A 21,553-nucleotide genomic window follows, 5' to 3' on the forward strand; every position below is an offset into this window, starting at 1 on the left:
CTGCAATTACGGAAATGTGGATGAGTATAATACCTGGGACTGATTGATAATGCACTGAGAATGCAGGAGCATTCAGCCCCAAGTCTACTGTGCCATTCAGTCAGATCATGGGCGATCTAATCTTAAAACTATTTACCTGCTTTAATTCTCTATCTCTTCATATCCTTCCCTAACAAAAACAGAGCAGTGATACATCCGGGGAAACTAGTTAATTCCTCTTTTAGCACTGATTTGTACCTGTAGGCCCTGCATGTTGAATGCATAGATTTTTTAATGCTCCATAGCTCTTTTAGAAATGATTCATATTAATTACAGCGCAGAGAGGAAATAAATATTCAAAGTCTATACTTTTCTTGTCAAAGGGAGGGTGAAAGAGATGAAAAGTTTTTTTGAGTCTTTTAATTTCCAGACCTCATTTGAACTTTGGAATTGTTTTTGTGCAACAGCTAAAATATGTGATGCAAATCACTGCATTTTATCTCTGATTTGAAGAATTCCACTAACACAGTATCTCCAATAGCACTGGAATTGCATAGGATTCACCCGTTGATGGTAGCTGAGTGGAAGTATTTGTAAAAGTATGATTCTTGGATTAGGCACTCACTGCTCAAATTCTACTGCTACCTGATGGTCCATTATAGAATTGGTACTAGACCCATGGAAGGATTAACAGAGAAATAACTTAGAAAGATCTCCTAAATGACTAGTTTTTGTGAGCACAATTTTTTTTCCATTCGGTGGACAGTAACATCGCTAGAAAGGCCAGTCAATCATTGCTTGACCTCGTTCACAATCTGTTCTGATAAAGGCCGTCCACCTATTATGTTAACTTTCTGATGCGGCGGGACTTGCCGCGTTTGTCCAGACTTTTGTTCTTGTTTACATTTAAACAATCGATGGTTAACCTTTTTTTGCTTTGAACCACTGAAGTCAATACAGGGGTTCCCGCAGTTCTGCTAACTGAGGAGTTCTTGGTTCATAAGTCAGTGGGAATGAAGGAATGGTGATGTATTTCCAAGTCAGGATGGTGTGTGACTTGGAAGAGAACTTGCTGATGATGTTCCTGTGCACCTACTGCCTTTGTCTTGGATGATGGTGGTCACAACATTTTGGAAGGTTCTGTTGAAGACAACTTGGCAAGTTGCAAGAACGGTTCAGTTGTGCCCAGGACTTGCAGTTCTGATACTTTAAGCTCCCGAGTTTCTGACAGCCAATTTCTCACAGTAAGGCCTGATGACCTTTTAACAGGCCCTCCCGCCACAGTTCGCCAAGAGAGATTCTCACAGCCTCAGGAGGAGTCAGTAGGAACCACGGGTGTGGAAAATATGAATGGAGGATGCAGTAATTGCAAAAATAAAACCAGAAATGCCTGTTAATTTTTTTAAGCATATTCTTCAACTATTTTGCAGGGACCGTTGGGCTTGCCAGGCCGGCCTGGAGAAAAGGGAAACAAAGGAGATTCTGGAAACCCTGGAGAGCAAGTAAGTCCTAGATGTTTTTAAAGTGTACTTCTTCCTGATCAAAGGAAGAATAAGAACTGTGAAAGTAATCTATTGCTCCAGCCACTGAGGGGCGCTTGCTTAGCAGCTAGTTGAAGCTGGAGTTGATTACTAGAACATTTCATCACTAAAGTTCACTCATTTGAGCTGCAGACTCAGACCTATTTGCTCCATCTTAAACCCCACTTCAGTTCAGTATCTGTCAAAATACTTCAGTATTTAGTAAGATGGCAGCAGAGTAGGGTGCCTGGGCCCAGGGATCATCTGCTCCATCCACTTTTCTTTTAGATTCTTTTCTTTCTCCTTTTTCATATTTTTGTTTTCCCTCTTTTTTTCTCTTCCTTAACGCTTATTGTAGAGCTCAATCAGATGACAGCATTGGCAGCAGTGAGTGAGCCCAGCACTTCTGCATCAAGGAAGCAGTTTGAGCGCAACTTATGCCTGCTACGGCAGAAGGGAGTTTTGATTACTGGCCAGGGCAGATTCATGGAGGCAGTGGCGAAACTGAGTTTGGGTCCAGTACGAGATCCAGCAACTGCATCAATGAGACTCGTGACGGCGAGTTTGGGCCAGTGCAGTATCTGGTGGCATCAGTGGTGAGGACTCATAGTGGCGGTCGTGTCATTGGAGACGAGGTGGTGCCAAAGTGTGGCAACTCTTGTTCCAGTGGTGACAGTGCAGTGAAAGGGGACTTGTGGTTGGCCATGTGGTCCATGGCAGAGCATTTAACAAGGACAAGTTGAACTCCATCTCTTTATTTCTCTATTTCCTACCTGTGTTAAATGTCGTAGATTAATTTTCTGTGTTTTATGATGGTGCCAGATAATGGTGGCACTTCTCACTATTCTGTAACAAAACATATGTGACAGTACCTAAATGTTGCAACACCATGACATTTTTCCATTGATAGGTTTGAAGACATTTTGAAATATCACTTTTAAAAACCAGCTGATAATAGATATTCTGCTGGGGCTGGTCTGATACCTAGTATGAAGAGGCAAAATGAGAGTATTCTATCTGAACAAATGCAAAACAAGAAACAAAAGTTCATCCCTTCTTTGAACTTAAATTTGAGTTTCTCCGGCAGAAAAAATGGAGTACTCCTGGAAAATGGTCAGAATGGTTACAAATAGCATCTTATACCACTTCTCCATGCTTTCCATTAATCCTCTACAAAAGTTACAAAAGAGGTTGGAAGAACCTTGTGAAACTCTCACCTGTTTATTTCACAATAAAAGATATGTGACCAATTAAAATCAATGTCAAACATGAAGAGCACGTTTTTCTGTGTCTGCTGTAGTAAAATCATAAAGCTGCTTCTTATAAACACAATCACCAATTCGCTTCATTATGGGTAGAGTCTTTTTTTGTGATTGTTCTTCGTAAGGACTACATTTTCTGGTCTATTTCTAATTGTCCTTGAGAATTTTTACAAGTATTGGCCAGACCAGGTAAGGGCAGTAAATTTCATTTCCAAATGGACACTAGTAAAAAAGATGAGACAACTGTCAATGCTGGTTTAATGGTGCCATTTACTGAGAGAGCATGCCATTCCATAATGTTATGAATTGAATTTAAAATTCCACCAGACATGGTGAGTGTTGAATCTATTTTCAGGGTCTTTGATTTACATTGCTATCAGACACTATCTCTTCCTATCTCCCCCAACTTGGTATGACCTTGCAGGATTTCCAATTAATCTTAGCTAGTAATGAACTGGTAATAGTATGCTTTTGTTGAATGTGGAAAATAATGGAATATAGAAACGGGAAAGAAAGAGGCTAGATTAAAAGTAAAAGGCAAATAGAGTTAATTGGCTGAATTTTCATCATTGGTTCAGGAATAGTGAGTCATGCAATTTCCAATGACCTGTTTCTGAATGAAACAGATCACATACATTACTTTCCCCACCAGAGTCCAAATGGTGCTGCTTGGCCTTCTGTGTTGATCCAGCTCTACACCTTGTTATCTCTGAAATGGAAATAGGAAGGCAGGTGGCAGGTCTGGCAAGGCAGAAGTTTCCATTCACTGGGATGTCAGCCCAAATCTGTAGGTGACTATTGGGCCCTCTAGTCATTGACTGACATCCTGCCTCCACAGCCTCTTGTATCTCCTATTCCCCTCCATACCAGATGCCTGTTTGAACCTCACATGCTGCCTCCATGCCCCTCATGACACTTCCATAGATACTTACCCAATATCTACTATGAACAGAATTTCATGAGCCCTTATTGGAAAGTCTTTGGAGCACTCATAAAAATATAAAACAAAACTCTGTTCATATTCTCCTTGGAGAAAATACTGTTCCTTTTGGAAGCTCATAGAAATGTTAATCAAACGTACTGCAATTTTAATTATGCTAGTAAAAGATTCCCCCCCCGTCAAGGGGTCATAAATCTGTCAAAATAAACAGATTGCATTCAAACACTTCTTCAATTAAACATTAATGCAATTAGCTTCTCATAAAACTGCCAATTGACCAAAGCTCACAGTCTCCTTTACAGCTATGTAAACAACCCCTGCTGAACTAAATTTTTTGCTGAGGTTTCGAAGTCAGTGCTACATTCATAATAAGATTCTATTACAAACTGATTAAACAAGACTTCTAGAGCTCAGCAGAATAGAATTTTTGAAGTCACCTGACCAAATGGCCAGACATGCAGTCAGTTTTATCCAAAGGGTCAAGAGATGATTGTGCAATCAAAGAAGTCTAGAATCTGTTCAGTTTTTTGAAGACTCAGTAATGTGCAAACTTTAACTGAGTATAAAAATCCAAACAGTTTCCAGAGGACAAAATAAAAATAATTTACAATAGTGTTTAAAGCAGGAGAACCTTTTAATTCATTGGCTAAAACACTCAAATGCATGTGGACACTGACACAATGCCAGTTGATTTAACAGCCTCTAACCTATTGAAGACCAAGCCCTACAATCAATTACTGCATTTAAAAAAAACACACATTGTAATACACCGTTACATTGTGGCATTACAATTTGACAAGAGTTTTTAAGTTTACTGGTCAATATGTTTACAACTCCATTAGATGTTTTTCCTGAACTTCACAAATTATATAAATAGACATGCTTCACATAGATGAGACTAGGACCCGAGGGCACAGCCTTAGAATAAAGGGAAGACTTTTTAGAACGGAGATAAGGAGAAACTTTTTCAGCCAGAGAGTGGTGAATCTATGGAGTTCATTACCACAGAACACTGCGGAGGCCAGGTCATTGAGTACATTTAAGACTGAGATAGATAGGGTCTTGGTTATCAAGGGGATCAGGGTTAAGGGGAGAAAGCGGGAGAATGGGGTTGAGAAACTTACCAGCCATGATTGAATGGTGGAGCAGACTCAATGGGCAGAATGGCCTAATTTCTGCTCCTCTGTCTTATGGTCTTATGGTCCTATGTCACCTTGCTAAAGATACCTATCTCTGGGAAGTTCACAACTGATCAAGGCTGAGCCTATCAACAATGTGACCAACAGTTAGCTTTCAAACTTCTAAAATTTGCATGACAAATAAAAGAGGAGAATCAGGTGGGAAATTTGAACTTGAGTTTCCCCTGCTTCAATATATACCGTCTCTAACTTGTGTTTACATAGCATTGCGATGTTAAAGTATATCCCATTGTGCTCAATTTTTTTAAAAATTCCTATTAAAAACTATATGTAATGAACAGATCCCTATTTATTTTTTTCAACAAACAGGAACTTGTGAACTTTTCAACAAACTTGTCTCTAACCATTTTTCATTTAGCTTTGGGACCTTTGAACCAGGTCACTATATCTATAAGATGATCACTATGAAGCTTATAAGGGAATACTGGAGAATTATCTTTACCCAGAAAGTAGTGTGGATGTGGAACTTATTACACTAAAGTGTAATTGAGATGAATAGTGTAATTTTATGGAGAAGCCAGTTAAACAAATGAGAAAGAAAGGAATCAAAGAGACAATACTGATAGGATCAAATGAATGGTAATGGGAGGAGCCTTTTATGAATGCAAGCCAGCCTGAGCCAATTGTGACTGGAGAGATAATGGGAACTGCAGATGCTGGAGAATCCGAGATTACAAAGTGTGAAGCTGGATGAACACAGCAGGCCAAGCAGCATCTCAGGAGCACAAAAACTGACGTTTCAGGCCTAGACCCTTTAGCTTTTGTGCTCCTAAGATGCTGCTTAGCCTGCTGTGTTCATCCAGCTTCACACTTTGTTATCTCCAACTGTGACTGGCCTGTTTTTAAACTACAAATATTTTGTAATTTAGATTACAATCGTCAGTTGCAGAAAACGCATAATTTCTGATTTAATAGCATAGTAATTAAAACGTGTTATAGTTATTTTGTTGCAGAAAACCTGTGCAAAACATACCGCTTCAGGAGTGGGATATTCTGTCCTCAATCTGTACAGACTCTGGACCCATTGCTAAATTGGTGGGCCTCTTTATTTTAATGGCCTAAACTGCAGCCCATCCTGAAAATTTTGAGTTTCAAATTAAATGGCCAAAGAACAAAGACTGTCCTCAGAGAATTTTCCAATAATCTCCAACTGGAGACAGAATCATTGGGACACCAGATACAATTTAGTCTTTAATTTATTTACTTGGAATAGTTGTATCTACCAGTGATAAAAATGTTAGAAATGGTGAAAAAGGCTGACAGTCTGGGATTATCTGGGGTGGAATTAGACAGCCATGGCTGACAAAGGAAGTCAGGAAATATATCAAAGGAAAAGAGACAGCCTATAAAGTGGCCAAGAGCACTGGGAAATCAGAAGATTGGGAAGGCTACAAAAACAAACTGAAGATAACAAAGAGAGCAATAAGGAAGTAGGGGATGAAATGGCTGGCTAGTAATATTAGTGATGATAGTAAAAGCTTCTTTCAATACATAAGAAACAAACTAGAGGCAAAAGTAGATATTGGGCCGCTCCAAATTGATGCTGGAAAGCTAGTGATGGGAGATAAGGAAATAGCTGAAGAACTTAATAAGTACTTTGCGTCAGTCTTCACAGTGGAAGACATGAGTAGTATGCCAACAATTAGGGAGAGTCAGGGGGCAGAGTTGAGTATGGTAGGCATTACAAAAGAGAGTGTGCTAGAAAAGCTAAAGGGTCTAAAAATTGATAAATCTCCTGGCCCCAATCGGCTACATCCTAGAGTTCTGAGGGAGGTGGCTGAGGAAAAAGCAGAGGCTTTGGTAGTGATCTTTCAAAAGTCACTGGAGTCAGGGAAAGTCCCAGATGATTGGAAAATTGCTGTTGTAACCCCCATGTTTAAGAAAGGATCAAGGCAAAAGATGGAAAATTATAGGCCGATTAGCCTAACCTCGGTAGTTGGTAAAATTCTTGAATCCATTGTTAAGGATGAGATTTCTAAATTCCTGGAAGTGCAAGGTCAGATTAGAACAAGTCTGCATGGATTTAGTAAGGGGAAGTCATGCCTGACAAACCTGTTAGAATTCTTCGAAGAGGTAACAAGTATGTTAGACCAGAGAAACCCAGTAGATGTTATCTATCTAGACTTCCCAAAGGCCTTTGATACAGTGCCTCACGGGAGGCTGCTGAGCAAGGTGAGGGCCCATGGTGTTCGAGGTGAGCTACTGGCTTGGATTGAGGATTGGCTGTCTGACAGAAAGCAGAGAGTTGGGATAAAAGGCTCTTTTTCAGAATGGCAACCGGTGACGAGTGGTGTCCCACAGGGTTCAGTGTTGGAGCCACAGCTGTTTACCTGATATATTAATGATCTGGATGAAGGGACTGGGGGCATCCTGGCGAAGCTTGCCAATGATACAAAGATAGGTGGATAGGCAGGTAGTACTGAGGAGGTGGGGAAGCTGCAGAAAGATTTAGATAGTTTAAGAGAGTGGTCCAGGAAATGGCTGATGAAATTCAATGTGAGTAAATGTGAGGTTTTGCACTTTGTTAAAAAGAATACAGGCATGGACTATTTTCTAAATGGTGAGAAAATTCGCAAAGCAGAAGTACAAAGGGATCTGGGAGTGTTGGTCCAGGATTCTCTAAAGGTTAAGTTGCAGGTAGAGTCCGTAATTAAGAAAGCGAATGTAATGTTGTCGTTTATCTCACAAGGGTTGGAATATAAAAGCAGCGATGTGCTTCTGAGGCTTTATAAATCTCTAGTTAGGCCCCATTTAGAATACTGTGTCCAATTTTGGGCCCCACACCTCAGGAAGGACATACTAGCCCTGGAGCGTGTCCAGCGGCGATTCACATGGATGATCCCTGGAATGGTAGGTTTAACGTATGATGAACAGCTAAGGATCCTGGGATTGTACTCATTAGAGTTGAGAAGGTTGAGGGGTGATCTAATAGAAACTTACAAGATAATGTATGACTTAGAAGGGGTGGACGCTAGGAAGTTGTTTCCGTTAGGTGGGGAGACTAGGACCCATGGGCACAGCCTTAAAATTAGAGGGGGTAAATTTAAAACTGAAATGAGACGACATTTCTTCAGCCAGAGAGTGGTGGGCTTGTGGAATTCATTGCCACGGAGTGCAGTAGAGGCCAGGACGTTGGATGCCTTCGAGGCAGAGATTGACAAATTCTTGATCTCAAAAGGAATCAAGGGCTACGGGGAGAGTGCAGGGAAGTGGAGTTGAAATGCTCATCAGGCATGATTTAAATGGCGGAGTGGACTTGATGGGCCGAATGGCCTTACTTCCACTCCTATGTCTTATGGCCATATTATCAAATTGGTTAATAAAGAATCTTTTCACTTTCTGATGGGCATGGAAATCTCCAATCTTCAAAAATACATTCAACCTGCTTTGCTAATCATAAGATCAAGGTCCAATTTCAGGGCAGTCTTAAACCTCCCTGGGCATTGTATCTGGACCCAGATACTCCATCTTATTTGCTCCTTTCAACCTTGTATTCTTTGGGACTAGTTCCTCAGAAAGCAGACATTAAACTCCAGACGTTACAAAGAAACAACAATTCATGATATTGAGATAACAAGGTGTAGAGATGGATGAACACAGCAGGCCAACAGCATCAGAGGAGCAGGAAAGCTGAGGTTTTGGGTTGAGACCCTTCTTCAGAAATGGGGGAAGGGAAGTGGATTGCAAAATATATAGGGAGAAGAGGGGAGGCAGATAGAAGATGGATAAAGGAGAAGATAGGTGGAGAGGAGACAGGCAGATCAAGGAGGCAGGGTTGGAGCCAGTAAATGTGAGTTAGGGAGGGGATAGGTCAGACCAGGGAAGATGGACAGGTCAAGGATGCGGGATGAGGCTAGTAGGTAGGAGATGGAGGTGGGGCTTGAGGTGGGAGGAGTGGATAAGTGGGAGGACAGGTTAGGAAGGTGGGTATCAGCTGGGCTGGTTTTGGCATGCGGTCAGGGGAGGAGAGATTTTGAAGCTTGTGAAGTTCACATTCATACCATTGGACTGCAGGGTTCCCAAGCGGAATATGAGGTGCTGATCCTACAACCTTCAGGCGGCATCGTTGTGGCACTGCAGGAGGCCCAGGATGGACATGTCGTTCAAGGAGTGGGAGGGGGAGTTGAAATGGTTCACAACTGGGAGGTGTAGTTGTTTGTTGCTAACCAATCGTAGGTGTTCCACAAAGCGGTCCCCAAGCCTCCGTTTGGTTTCCCGGATGTAGAGGAGGCCACAACAGGAGTAGAGATACCCTATACCACATTAGCAGATGAGAAGGTGAACATCGGCTTGATGTGGAAAGACTTCTTAGAGCCTTGGACGGGGGTGAGGGGGGAGGTGTAGGGGCACCAATACTGTCAACCATGTAATAGAGGAAGAGATAGGGGATAGGGCCACTGTAGGTATAGAAGAGGGATTGTTCCATGTATCCTACAAAGAGAAAGGCATAGCTTGGGGCCCGTGGCCACCCTTCTTTGTCTGTAGGAAGTGGGAGGAGTTGAAGGAGAAGTTTTTAAGGGTGAAAATGTCCATGGTAAAGATGAGGTGTTGGGGACCCGGGAATCGGAAGTTTTGGAGGAGGTGGAGGGTGTGGGTGGCGTTGCAGACGTAGGTGGGGAGTGGCTGAACCAACGGGCAGAAAATGGAGTTGAGATAAGTGGAGATGAGTTCGGTGGGGCAGGAGCAGGCGGAGACAATGGGTTGACCAGGGCAGTCAGGTTTGTGGATTTTGGGAAGGAGATAGAAGCGGGCAGTGTGGGGTTGGGGAATGATGAGGTTGGAGGCTGTGGTAGGAGGTCACCTGAGGTAATGAGGTTGTGGATGGTTTGGGAGATGATGTTTTGGTGCTCGGGGGTGGGGTCATGACCAAGGAGGCGGTAGCAGGAGGTGTCGGAAAGTTGGTGCTTGGCCTCGGCCATGTAGAGATGTTGGCTGTTCTGGTAATGTGAATATTTGCTCCAGCTTTGAACAGTATTAGATGAAGCCATTTAAAGATGGTTAGACTTGGGAAACCAAAATTCCTTGGGACAGTCTAAGAAATAAGGCAATGTAAACTGTTCAAAGGGCCAGCAGAGATACTATGGGGCAAATTAACCTCCCCCTCTAATTGTGCTGAAAGATTCTCAGATTAAGAGATTTGCAAAATACTCAATTGTTGGGCATGATGCTGTAAAAATTCTCCTGCCACACTCCTTGGTGAACATTGGGAGTACATGTGGTAAAATTACCATCTTTCATGCTGCAATTTTGCAATAATTTGAAAGGATGGAATACGGTGGTTTGGTGAACGTGCAATGAAATGGTATGTGGTCCTGATATGCACCAGTGTGTGTTGGGCAGCAGAACTTTCACCCCACATGGCAGCAAGGAATTAAAGAACCCATTATATTTCAAATAATAATCAATAACTATTCCTTTTTATTTCAGAGAGCAATTGGTCCAAAGGGACAGAAAGGAGACACAGTAGGTTCTTTACAAGCATTATTTCCATCTGGATCCACTCTAAGTTAGATGGACAAAACTAACGTTAATATATTTGTCACTTGTGTACTAAGTGGATTTTGTATCATTACAGGGAAGACCAGGACTGCCTGGGCAACCTGGATCGAGTGTAAGATTTTTTATAAAAAATTTAATGAACAAATCTATATGTATAGACTAAGGGCTCACAACTTTCCAGTAGACAACAGCAACTCCAGGAATGCCTCAGTAGATGTAATTAGGTAGTAGCGTAATCAGTCAGCAGTATGACATTCACCAGCATAGCAGAACTAAAAAGATGGTAGTGACTGGGAGAGAACATTGGCTGGGATCATAAAACACCGTAGACGACATTGGTTTCCATATTTCTCTGTTGTATTCTTTCCCAAGTTCTACCTTAAATTTTATTTTCAAAGTTCATTCCTAGACAGTGTGTGTACTCACCAGATTTCAAGGTCCCGGATGGTGCAACTATCAGAAAAAATAGAAGAGATGTGGGGCTCTATTTTCCAGAAAAGAGAAGGCTAAGAGGCCTTAATAAAAAGGAAGGCATTTGATATGGTAAATGTCAAGGAGATGCACTCAAACTTTGTTAATGATGGCGGAATCCTGAGGCAACACCATTTCAGCCAGTGGCAGGATTCTGGGAGGAAATTGCCAATTCAGAGGCTGTTTCTGGGGCCACTATTCGATTAAGGACAGCAGCACACTGACATCTCTGGCCAAATCACAGGGCTAGCAGCTCATAAACCTAAGCAATGCCACCAATTAATAGAGGTCATTGCTGCATGTGCAACATCATGGAGAAAGCACATTAATAGTTGGAAGAAACTGCAGCAAAGCTTTGGTACTTGGGATGGGGTGCTGGTGTCATTTTGCACATCTTTGCTATGAGGATGGCAATAAGTCATAAAGTGGTCATAAAGGACATTAGGAGGGGCAGCACGGTGGCTCAGTGGTTAGCACTGCTGCCTCACAGCATCAGGGACCCAGGTTTGGTTCCACCATCAGGTGACTGTTTGTGTGGAGTTTGCACGTTCTGCCCTTGTCTGCGTGGGCTTCCTCCCACAGTCCAAAGGTATGCAGGTTAGCGTGGATTGCCATGCCAAATTGTCCATAATGTCCAGCGATGTGCAGCCTAGGTGGATTAGCCATGAGAAATGCAGGGATAGGATAAGAGAGTGGGGTCTGCGTAGGCTGCTCTTTGGAGGGTCGGTGTGGATTCGATGGGCTGAATGGCCGATTCCGGAACTGTAGGGATTCTGAGATGTTGGCCTCATCAGAACTCACTCAGAGACTTTCATTTTTTCACTTGGCTCATCTCCCCATGTAGCAGAACACCATCCTGACTTGGGAAAAATGCTTATAGGGACAGGAAGTAGTGTCTAACTGATCACTTAAATGTCTCAATTAGCTGCCAAATTTCCTACAAGTGGCAATATGGCATTGTGGTGGGAAGACATCAGGCTGCCCTCATACTGCCTCTCCATCATTTTGCAAGCGTTTGTGCCCCTAAACCCGATGCTAAGGTTCTGGAAATATTCAACCCAATGTTTCCACTTGTAGCAAATACAAAACTAATGGACAGAAATATGTCACTAATAAACCTAGTAAAGAATTCAGAGTTCAGCAGAAACTTCGTTATGTATGGAATGATTTGAATATGGAGTTTACTACCACAGAGACTTGTGCAGGCAAGTTGCACAGTATATTTAAAGGGAAACCACATAGGTGCATGAGGGAAGAAAAAACAGCAAGGTATGCTGACAGAGTTTGATGAAGGGAGTAGAAGGAAGCTTGTGTGGAGCATAATCACTTGCATGGAACAACTGCGAATTGTTTCTGTGCTGCAAATTCTACACAATCCCATGTTACTTTGAGTTATGGTGTTTACATTGAAGTGGTGTGCTCATCTTCCCTCGTGTGTTTGGCCCTATTCCTTGGGTATATGTTTTTTTTGTAGTGTTGCCTTCATTCCACTTTTGATTCTAAAGTGCCTTCTGTTCATTGGTAACTAATTTCTTGACTGTTTCATTCACATTTCAGGTGACCTTCAAAAACAATAGCATTGTTATTAAAGGTGAAAAGGTAAAAGGGCAGTAGCCTTTTAATGTATAATTCATAACCATGTGGTGGGCAAGGAATGTCAGAACTGTTTTATGCCACATCGTGCATGGTGATGAATGGGAGTTGAATTGTCCATTAATTTAGAGAACAATGCCTCATATTGATACGAGTCCTTCACACTGGCCCAGACAGAGATAAACCAATTCAGGAATCACACATGGGTCCTATCTGACTGACATAGAATCAGCGAATCACACAGACCTGAAATGGACCATTTGGCCTGTCATGCTGTGCTGGCAGTTCAAAAAATTGAATTGTTTTGAAAATAAAAGCAACAATTGCTTTTTGTTAACAATCCTGTAAAATCCTCACCTTACACTACCTCCAACGCTGTCCAAAAATCATTTCTGAAATAAGATGATAACAGCTTTCCAGGTAAAGAGCTCCATATCCCAACAACTGAGTCAAACATTCTCCTCACTTCCGTTATAGATCTTATTCCAGTGACATCAGTATAGACAATATATGAACATTGCTGAAAAAGATACACTTTGTTAAAACTTTTTGTCTTGCACTAAGCAGAACACTTTGCAAGAATACTAAGAAAGGAGAAGCCACTATTATATAAGAGTAGAATGCTGATAGGTTGGCAAGCTGATAGGTAGAGGCATTGCCATGGACCATGGACCAGTTAATGATGACTGACAACTAAGCTTTCTTTAAATCAAAACAAGCAGATTAACTCAAATTGGCGAAATAAGCTTGCAAATGGCTGTCACCTATTAAATTGAGTGGGAATAGGTGTAATGCATGTACGTGTTCTTTCTATGCAAAAGAGGGGCCCTATGCATTAATATTCATAGCTTGCAGCGCACACAACTGTACACAAGCTCAACTATCTATTCAGCTCAGTTGTCAACATCATTCTTTGCACAATCAGAATTATCCAGCAAATGTTAATTAATTGCATCTAATTCTGGACACTATGTTGTGAGTTTTTCAAGCCCAGGTTTTGTTAGGTACAGTCAGTACATTGCTGCCTGTGCATAGGATAATCCTATGCACTGATCAGACCATTTCCCATTATATATCTTGCAAATTCACAAACGTACCTAAGGCTGTCATTTTTGGTCTTGAAAAATGCCTGTCCAGCTCAATTTTTGTAATAACTGGCAGGCTAAGTTATTACAAAAGCTTGAGCAACAGCTGAAGATAGATATGTCACATTGGTATTATGCAGTAGCAACAAGTGTTGTGTTCACCACTAGCAAGATCCTGCAAAACAGGTGTTTCGCTTATAATACAAATGGATAATGTGGTATGAATTTCAGTGCCAGTGCGACTCCCGGTATGTGGACATACATCCCAAAGACTGGCACATCATATCTAACAACCAATCCCTTAAAATATCCATAACAAGCAAAGTACTAATCATACCCAACCAGCCTATGTTTGCAAAACTCACTACACAGCGTCCAACATTGGATGTGATTCTGCAATTGGGCAAGATTTGCTGGATACCCTGAGGATGCAAAGAATTGTGCTGACAACCATTTAGGATTGGTATTTTGTGGTGAATTGTGCATGCTGGAAGCTATGTATATTATTACACAGTCCCCCTTTATTTCAGGTAAGAAGAACATGTGCACAAATTGTGCCTGGCTCGGGCTCAAAATAGGTTCTTGACAATCAAAATCTGATTTAATATTTAAATGTAGTTTGGCAATCGATGGTTAGTCATAATTAACTGGTACATTCTCCATGGTAATGCCTCTGCAAATGAGAATCCACCTGCTAACAGATCAGCACCCTCTTCTCATACGATGTAAATGTCAGTTTCCCCATACACGGGTGTTCTTGTGAATTGTTTCAATGAAAGGAATGTGAAGTGCTTCAACAAAATATCTTTTTTCATAAATTATCAGCTTCTATATAACCAAGTGACAATTTATTGACCATATTACATATAAGACATAATAGTGCAGTCTTCGGTTAAAATGAAGCTAATCCACATCTTATTGTGCTCAAGGGTGATACAGGACTTCCTGGGGAGTGGGGTCAAAAGGGAGACCGAGGTGATCCTGGTATCGCAGGTCCCCCTGGACCACGGGTGAGTGGATTATATAATTATTCCTGAATGTCATATTTTCACATGTGCCTCAGTATAGTTCTGGAGGCTGTGACCGTTCTCCAATATTCCCTTAGACCCCTTAATTTATTTGTAATGCAGTGCATCCAATTTCAAGACTGTCCATCCACATAAATGGGAAAGCAGTTATCTGTTTGTTCATTCTCGGTGTCTGTGTGGTACTAGCAAAATCAGTATTTATGGTTTAGACTTTATTTCCCATTGAGAAAGTGAGGATGGGCCTTGTTCTTTTAACCATTAAAGTTCATGCGGTTAACACTCACAGTTGCTGTTTATTGAGCCAATAATGGTGGAAGAACTCCAGTAGTCTCACTATAACAATAAAAATTAGATAGCTACAGGTGATTTTTGGGGGGAAAAACAGGGGAAATAAAAGGCATTATTGGCCCTATGGAGAGAAAAGGAGGAAAAGAAAAAAAATTGAAAGAACATCAGCTAAAAGAATCAAGTGGCACAGTAGTAATATCCCCACTTCTTAACCAGGAGGTCGTTCCAGTCTTGCCTGTTGCAGAGGTGTGTTATAAAACCTTTGAACAGTTTGATTAAAAATATCTGAAAGTCAGCACGACATACCACTTGAAACTTAGAGGTGATGTGATGTTCCTTGCAGTTCCTGCCCTTGCACTTCAGAATACAAGAGGTTGTGAGTTTGGGAGATGGTACTAAAGAAGCTCTGGCACATTGTTACAGAGTAATACAGTGTGATTAACACAACAGCTACACTGGTAGTGGAGAAAGTGCAAGGTGGTGGATAGTGTGATTTAGTGATTTCATATAAATCGTATGACGTGACTGATTACATGAATCTTATATGAGAAACTGAGAAAGCACCAGTCTGGAATGAGTTCTAAGGGAGAGGTCTTAAACAGTACACTAGAAAGCTGTATTTTATCACCTACTATGTTCATGAGAATGATTCCAGAGATACAGGATTTGTCCAAGGAAGACGGATTGTGTAGTTTAGACCTATACTTCCAGAAGTTTAGAAGAATAAGAGATCTATTCCAGGCATATAAGATGCCAAATGGGATTGACAAAGTCGATGTAGAAGGGATGTTTCTTCATGTGGGGCCATCTAGAATGAAAGGTTTTGGGATGAGGTGTGGCAGATTTAGAACATAAGTTAGGAGGAATTACTTCTCTCATGATCGTCAATCTGTAGAATTCATTACTCCAGAGTGCAGTAGATGCTGGGACATTGAGTAAACTTAATGAGAAGATAGAGATTTTTCATTAGTAATGGGTTGAAGGGGTTATGAGTGGGTAGAAAACCAGGAGCTAAGGCTGAGCTGAGATCAACCATGATTGTATTTAATTGGAGAGCAGGCTTTACAAGCTGAATTGCCCACTCCTGTCCCTAGTTCTTATGTTCTTTTATTTTCATGTACAAGTGTAAATAAAATGAATCTTATAGTACATAAGGTGTTGAATAGCCTTGCTTACAGATAAGTAACAAGTAGCCACAGGTATAGTATCTGTGACGAGGCACTTACAGCCTGAAATGCTCCGCATCAATATCCAAGTACGGGTGGCCGTCATGTTGGCTTAAAGCAAAACAGGGTGGCAGTGAGGGGGAGAAACCTCCCGATCCAGCGTCTACAATTATAACAGTGATCAAAGAACACAGCTGAAAAGAGAAGTCTCTGAAAGCAGAGATAGTAGGAACTGCAGATGCTGGAGAATCTGAGATAACAAGGTGTAGAGCTGGATGAACACAGCAGGCCAAGCAGCATCAGAGGAGCAGGAAGGCTGATGTTTCAGGCCTAGACCCTTCTTCAAAAATCCTTCTTCAGAAATCAGAATTCTTCAGAAAGCAGGACTGGGCTTTGGAAGACATTGAGGGGAAAAAAAATACAGTTGGAAAGACAAGATTCTGAAGGTAGTCAAAAACCTTGGACGGCTTTGATTACAGAGCTACAATGTGCAAAGACTCAAAGGTGGGTGAAAATCCTCAGATTGCAAAGTGTAGCCATAAACCAAGAATACTCAGAGAGAAAACATACAATTGGAACACTTTAACAGTGGGAAGGCAAAAAAAACAGAAGCAGTCACTCAGGTCAGTTAAATGTGATAGTCCATAAGACTGGTAGCACCCCCAGTAAAGACTTTACATTCCTTCAACCATTTGATAACCAAAAAGTGTCTGAATGAGACCTGAAATGGGAGCTGCGGAAGTGGTAGTTTCGAAGCAATAGAACAACTTGCAAAGGAGCAGCACTGTCAAGTCAGCACATTTTTACACACTGTAGGTCCAATGGCAATGCATTTCTAGTAAAATAAAATGTGTCCCAGAGTATGGATTCAAGCATTCAAAATGTACTTTAAGCCCAAAAGAACTGTAATTATAGAATAGGTGAAATTCAGCTGTGAGAAGACCAACACAAGCTTTTGTAATTGATTTATATCAATTAGCAGGAATTACAGATACTGAGTATTGAAAGATGAAGGGTGAATTAGTTAAAGACTGTCTAGTGGTGGGTGTGAAAAATGAGAAATTTTCAGGTTTTTTTAGCCCAAGGAGGATGTTGCATTGCAACAGGTAACCCAATTCAATACACAGAAATCAGGTTTCAAGCGCCAGGGACCTGGGTTCGATTCCAGCCTCAGGCAACTGTCTGTGTGGAGTTTGCACATTCTCCCTGTGTCTGCATGGGTTTCCTCCGGGTGCTCCGGTTTCCTCCCACAGTCCAAAGATGTGCAAGTTAGGTGGATTGGCCATGCTAAATTGCCCGTAGTGTTCAGGGGTGTGTGGGTTATAGGGGGATGGGTCTGGGTGGGATGCTTCAAGGGGCGGTGTGGACTTGTTGGGCCGAAGGGCCTGTTTCCACACTGTAGGGAATCTAATCTAAAAAATCTATCAGTGCTGTAAGGTAACAGTGGGGACTCTTCTGACACAGTTGAATGGGTAAACCCCAGATGGACCCATTGCCGCCTTGAAAGCCACCAAATGAGCAGGAATCAATATCATTGACCATATTAGGATGTAAAAGATGAGTCTGTAAACAAAGTCACACAAAAAAATCCAGCAAAGGCTACATGCTATAAATGTGACCAGTTGGGAAACGTTAGGAAGTATTGTCAGTTAACAGCACTTTCATCACCCCATAAACAAAGGAAAGGATGAAAGGAAAACAGCATCTAACATTTAGGCAAAATGTGAAGCTATTGCTGCAGGATCAGTACCTTAGAGGCTACTGTAGGGGGAGGGGACACTGGGAAATTGTAAGTTGACTGGTTGAAGAAGGTGGTTTGGGGGTAGATAGAGGGAATCTGAAAGGGGATTTGGAAAAAGACAGAGGCTCATTGGAAGGTAGAAGAGACAGGGAGGTTACAACGGAGGAAATAAAAAGGGAAGCAGCATTAGGTGTGGAGTGGGTAGAGGGAGTCTATGAAGACATTAGAACAATTTTAAACCTGTTAGCATTTTATCATATTATAAACTTAACAAAATTCACAGTTATATTTCAGAAGAATCTACTTAGTGTTGATTCTAAGGAAAGAATAAGGCTATTTAGTCTAACTAGTCCATTCTAGCATTTATGGTCTACATGAGCTTCCTCCCACCCCTCTTCATCTGACCATAACAATGTCTATTTGTATTAGTTTCTCTTTCGTTTTCATCGAGCTTCCCCTTGAATACATCTGTGATTTGAGCGTTGGTTCTACTAGATCTGCCGTAATATCTATATATGAAACCATTTGTTTCTAGGATCTTTCATAACATATAATGGTTATCATCTTATGTTCTAGGGTCCAGCAGGGCCTCCTGGGCCACCTGATAACAGAATGGTAAGTTAAGACTGTCTTTAGCTTTGTATTTCTTATGATCTTATATTTCCTTTAGATTGGATTTTCCCAGTGTAAGGAAACTGCGGCAATTGCCAGGCCCATACACATATATTGTATTGCAACTTACTTTCACATTAGAGTAATATACCACAAATGCTGCAAATCTGGAATATAAGCGAAAAATACTGCAAAGACCAAACAGGCCTGACAGCAGCTGTAGAGAGGAAAAACAGAATTAACATTTCATGTTAATGACCTCTCATTAGATCCCTGAGAGAAAAATTGCTGAATACTGAATCATGGAAACTCGATCAGAACCGAATGTGTTTATTTTCCAGCAAGGTGATCGGAAAAATGGAGGTCTGAAGGGGGAGAAGGTAAGTTCCAAATTTTTTTCAATGTATGAACGAGGTGCTTTTTGTTAAGTGAACCACGGTTATACCATTGCATCCAACTAAATCAACACTTAAATTCTCAACAATGTGAGATCCTACCCTACTCATCAAACAGCTTGTTCGGCAGCAGAGTTATGCAGAAAAGAGCGAGGCCATTTAATCCACCTGTGCTTCAATTTTACTAGCACCTCTCTGCATAAAGGAAACCTCATCTTAACCAGATTCTTTTGTTCATTATCTTAAATCTGTATCTTTGGTTACCACCAACTTACAAATAGAAACAGCTTCTTCCTTACTATCTCAAAATCCCTCATAATTTTGAACTGTTTTATTGAATTTGCTCCTTAACTTTCTCTACACCAAGGTGAACAACCCACTTTCTGTCTCTCTGTGTGAGTGCTTGTCTGGCACTCTCCCGATTGGCTATTGTTTGATCCTCAATACTGAGGCCCGTGGGCTTTTTTATTTGTCCAGGCAAAGAGTGGGTGCTGTCATGGCTAAGACACAGTCACCACCTTACAGTTCTTAACTGATTTTAACACTAAATGCCTCAGGAAATGGTTGCCGAACAGTGACCAAAAGAGTGAATTCTGACTGATCTTCTTCTCCTAACACCAGCACACTGGGGGCATTTATTGGCTCCTTTTCTGCTACCTTGACTCAGCTAATTTAACATAGGGCAAGGATGCATCTTAAATGTTCCTAATCCCTATAGTTTAGCCACTCTAAAATATCGAGCCAATTTTAATATATGGCTTGAGTTACCACTGGGAACTTCATGAACCATGTCACACACATTGAGAAATCAGACACATGATATGTGCTATTATTCATCCATCAATTTTAAAACTGCATTTGGTACACATTCTCTCTGTATATGCCCAGTAGACTAGCTCATTAATGCTGTTTGAAACTTAGAGAAAGTCATCATTTATGATTCTTCCATATGCTCCCAATTGAGCTAAAAGTATTGTGGAAAATAATAGCAATTGACAAGGAAAGGAATGTATGAAAAACATTGACATAATTATACAGTTTCAGAAGTGGGAAAAAAAAGCAAGGTTTACTATCTACACTTCCAGTTGCCCTTATTCCACCAGAATCTGTAGTGAAGACATCTGGATTTGAGTGAAATGAAGAATAGGAAGATATGGGATCCAACAAATGAGAACCTGTAGTGAAATGTATTGCACCAGAAGGTCTCTATTTTTAATCTTGGTACAATTGCAGAAGTTAAACGGTCTCGTAACCAGGTTCCCTTTGAAAGAAAACAAAAAATGCTGGAGATCACGGGGAGTCAGACACTATCCATAGAGAGAGTCTGGATGAATCTTCTTCAGGGCTGAAGTGAGGTGTGGATGGGACAGTGTTTATGCTATAGTTTGGGTAACAAAACAGCGCTGCTGACATGGCTTGCTTCTTCCATGACTGTGGTTTCCTGCCCAGTGTGGTTGACAGGGCCCTCAACCAAATCCGACCCATCACCTGTGCTTCCACCCTTGCCCCTTCTCATGACACAACAGCGTGATCGTGTCCCCCTTGTCTTCACTTCCATCCCAGCATCCTCTGCGTTCAATGAGGCACACTCTACATTAAGGAAACCAACACAGACTGTTTGACTGCCTTGCAAAACGCCTCTGACCTGTGCGCAAACAGAACCCTGACATTCTCGTAGCTGGTCAGTTTAACACAGTGTCCAGCTTGCATGCCTACATGTCTGTCCTTGACATGCTGCTGTGTTCCAGTGAATCACTGCACAAACTCGAGGAACAACATCTCATCTTCAGACCAGACACTTCTGGACTTAATGATAATAAAATGTGAGGCTGGATGAACACAGCAGGCCAAGCAGCATCTCAGGAGCACAAAAGCTTCCAAGATAATAAAATGTGAGGCTGGATGAACACAGCAGGCCAAGCAGCATCTCAGGAGCACAAAAGCTTGCTGCTTGGCCTGCTGTGTTCATCCAGCCTCACATTTTATTATCTTGGAATCTCCAGCATCTGCAGTCCCCATTACTTCTGGACTTAATATTGAGTTCAACGCCTTAACAAAAATGAATTATTTCTTCTTTTTAGCTTGTTATCATGTCCTCTCTTCCACCCAGCCCAGTTACTGTCCTCTCAAGTTTGGCAGGAGACACACCATTGTTCTGCCATTCTCCCATTGTGATCACTGTCAACATCTCTTCACCACCAGCACTCTACATCACTATCTGCTGACCTCCCTCCCCAACCAAAACTAGAGCAATAAAGCTGATCGTTCCACACTTCACTTCAGCTTTGATGAAAGACTCAAAATGTTAGCTTGCCATCTCCATGGATGGTGTCTGAACCCCCATGATCTCCAGCATTTGTTGCTTTCAGTACAGATTCCAATAATAATTCCTACAGTAATTTGTTCCTCCTTTTGAAAAGTAGATTTTACATTTATATAGCATCTTTCAGAATCTTGGGATACTCCAGAACATGTTACAACAACTGAAGTACTTGAACCTTTTGTCACTGCTGCAAGTTAGGAAACATTGCAGCCAAATTGTGCACAGCAACATCCCAAAACCCATATTGACCACATTGTGTTAATTCAGAGATAAATATTGGACTCCTGGAAAAGCCCTTGATCTTTTTTAAGTAGTATTGTGGGATCTTTTACATGTCATGAGATGGCAGCTTGATTGAATATCTCATCTGTAAGATAGCATCCCTGATACCATTGCACTTCTTCTGTATTGTACTGAAATACCAGCCTATCTTTTGTGCTCAAGTACCTGGC

At 41.4% G+C, this 21,553-nt stretch overlaps 1 protein-coding gene across 12 annotated transcripts in view; it reads left to right on the forward strand.

Moving 5' to 3' along the window:
* The window catches only part of LOC125463397 (collagen alpha-1(VII) chain), a 377,348-nt gene that overhangs the window by 157,877 nt on the left and 197,918 nt on the right, over positions 1 to 21,553 (forward strand). For all 12 annotated transcript variants that reach the window (XM_059654498.1, XM_059654507.1, XM_059654500.1 and 9 more), the window contains 7 exons: positions 1,410 to 1,481; positions 10,328 to 10,363; positions 10,476 to 10,511; positions 12,428 to 12,469; positions 14,478 to 14,558; positions 18,348 to 18,386; positions 18,725 to 18,763. In XM_059654498.1, the coding sequence (XP_059510481.1) occupies positions 1,410 to 1,481; positions 10,328 to 10,363; positions 10,476 to 10,511; positions 12,428 to 12,469; positions 14,478 to 14,558; positions 18,348 to 18,386; positions 18,725 to 18,763 (345 nt within the window). The remainder of the gene's footprint in view (positions 1 to 1,409; positions 1,482 to 10,327; positions 10,364 to 10,475; positions 10,512 to 12,427; positions 12,470 to 14,477; positions 14,559 to 18,347; positions 18,387 to 18,724; positions 18,764 to 21,553) is intronic.

Source organism: Stegostoma tigrinum, chromosome 25, assembly GCF_030684315.1.
Source record: "Stegostoma tigrinum isolate sSteTig4 chromosome 25, sSteTig4.hap1, whole genome shotgun sequence".
NCBI classification, from domain to species: domain Eukaryota; kingdom Metazoa; phylum Chordata; class Chondrichthyes; order Orectolobiformes; family Stegostomatidae; genus Stegostoma; species Stegostoma tigrinum.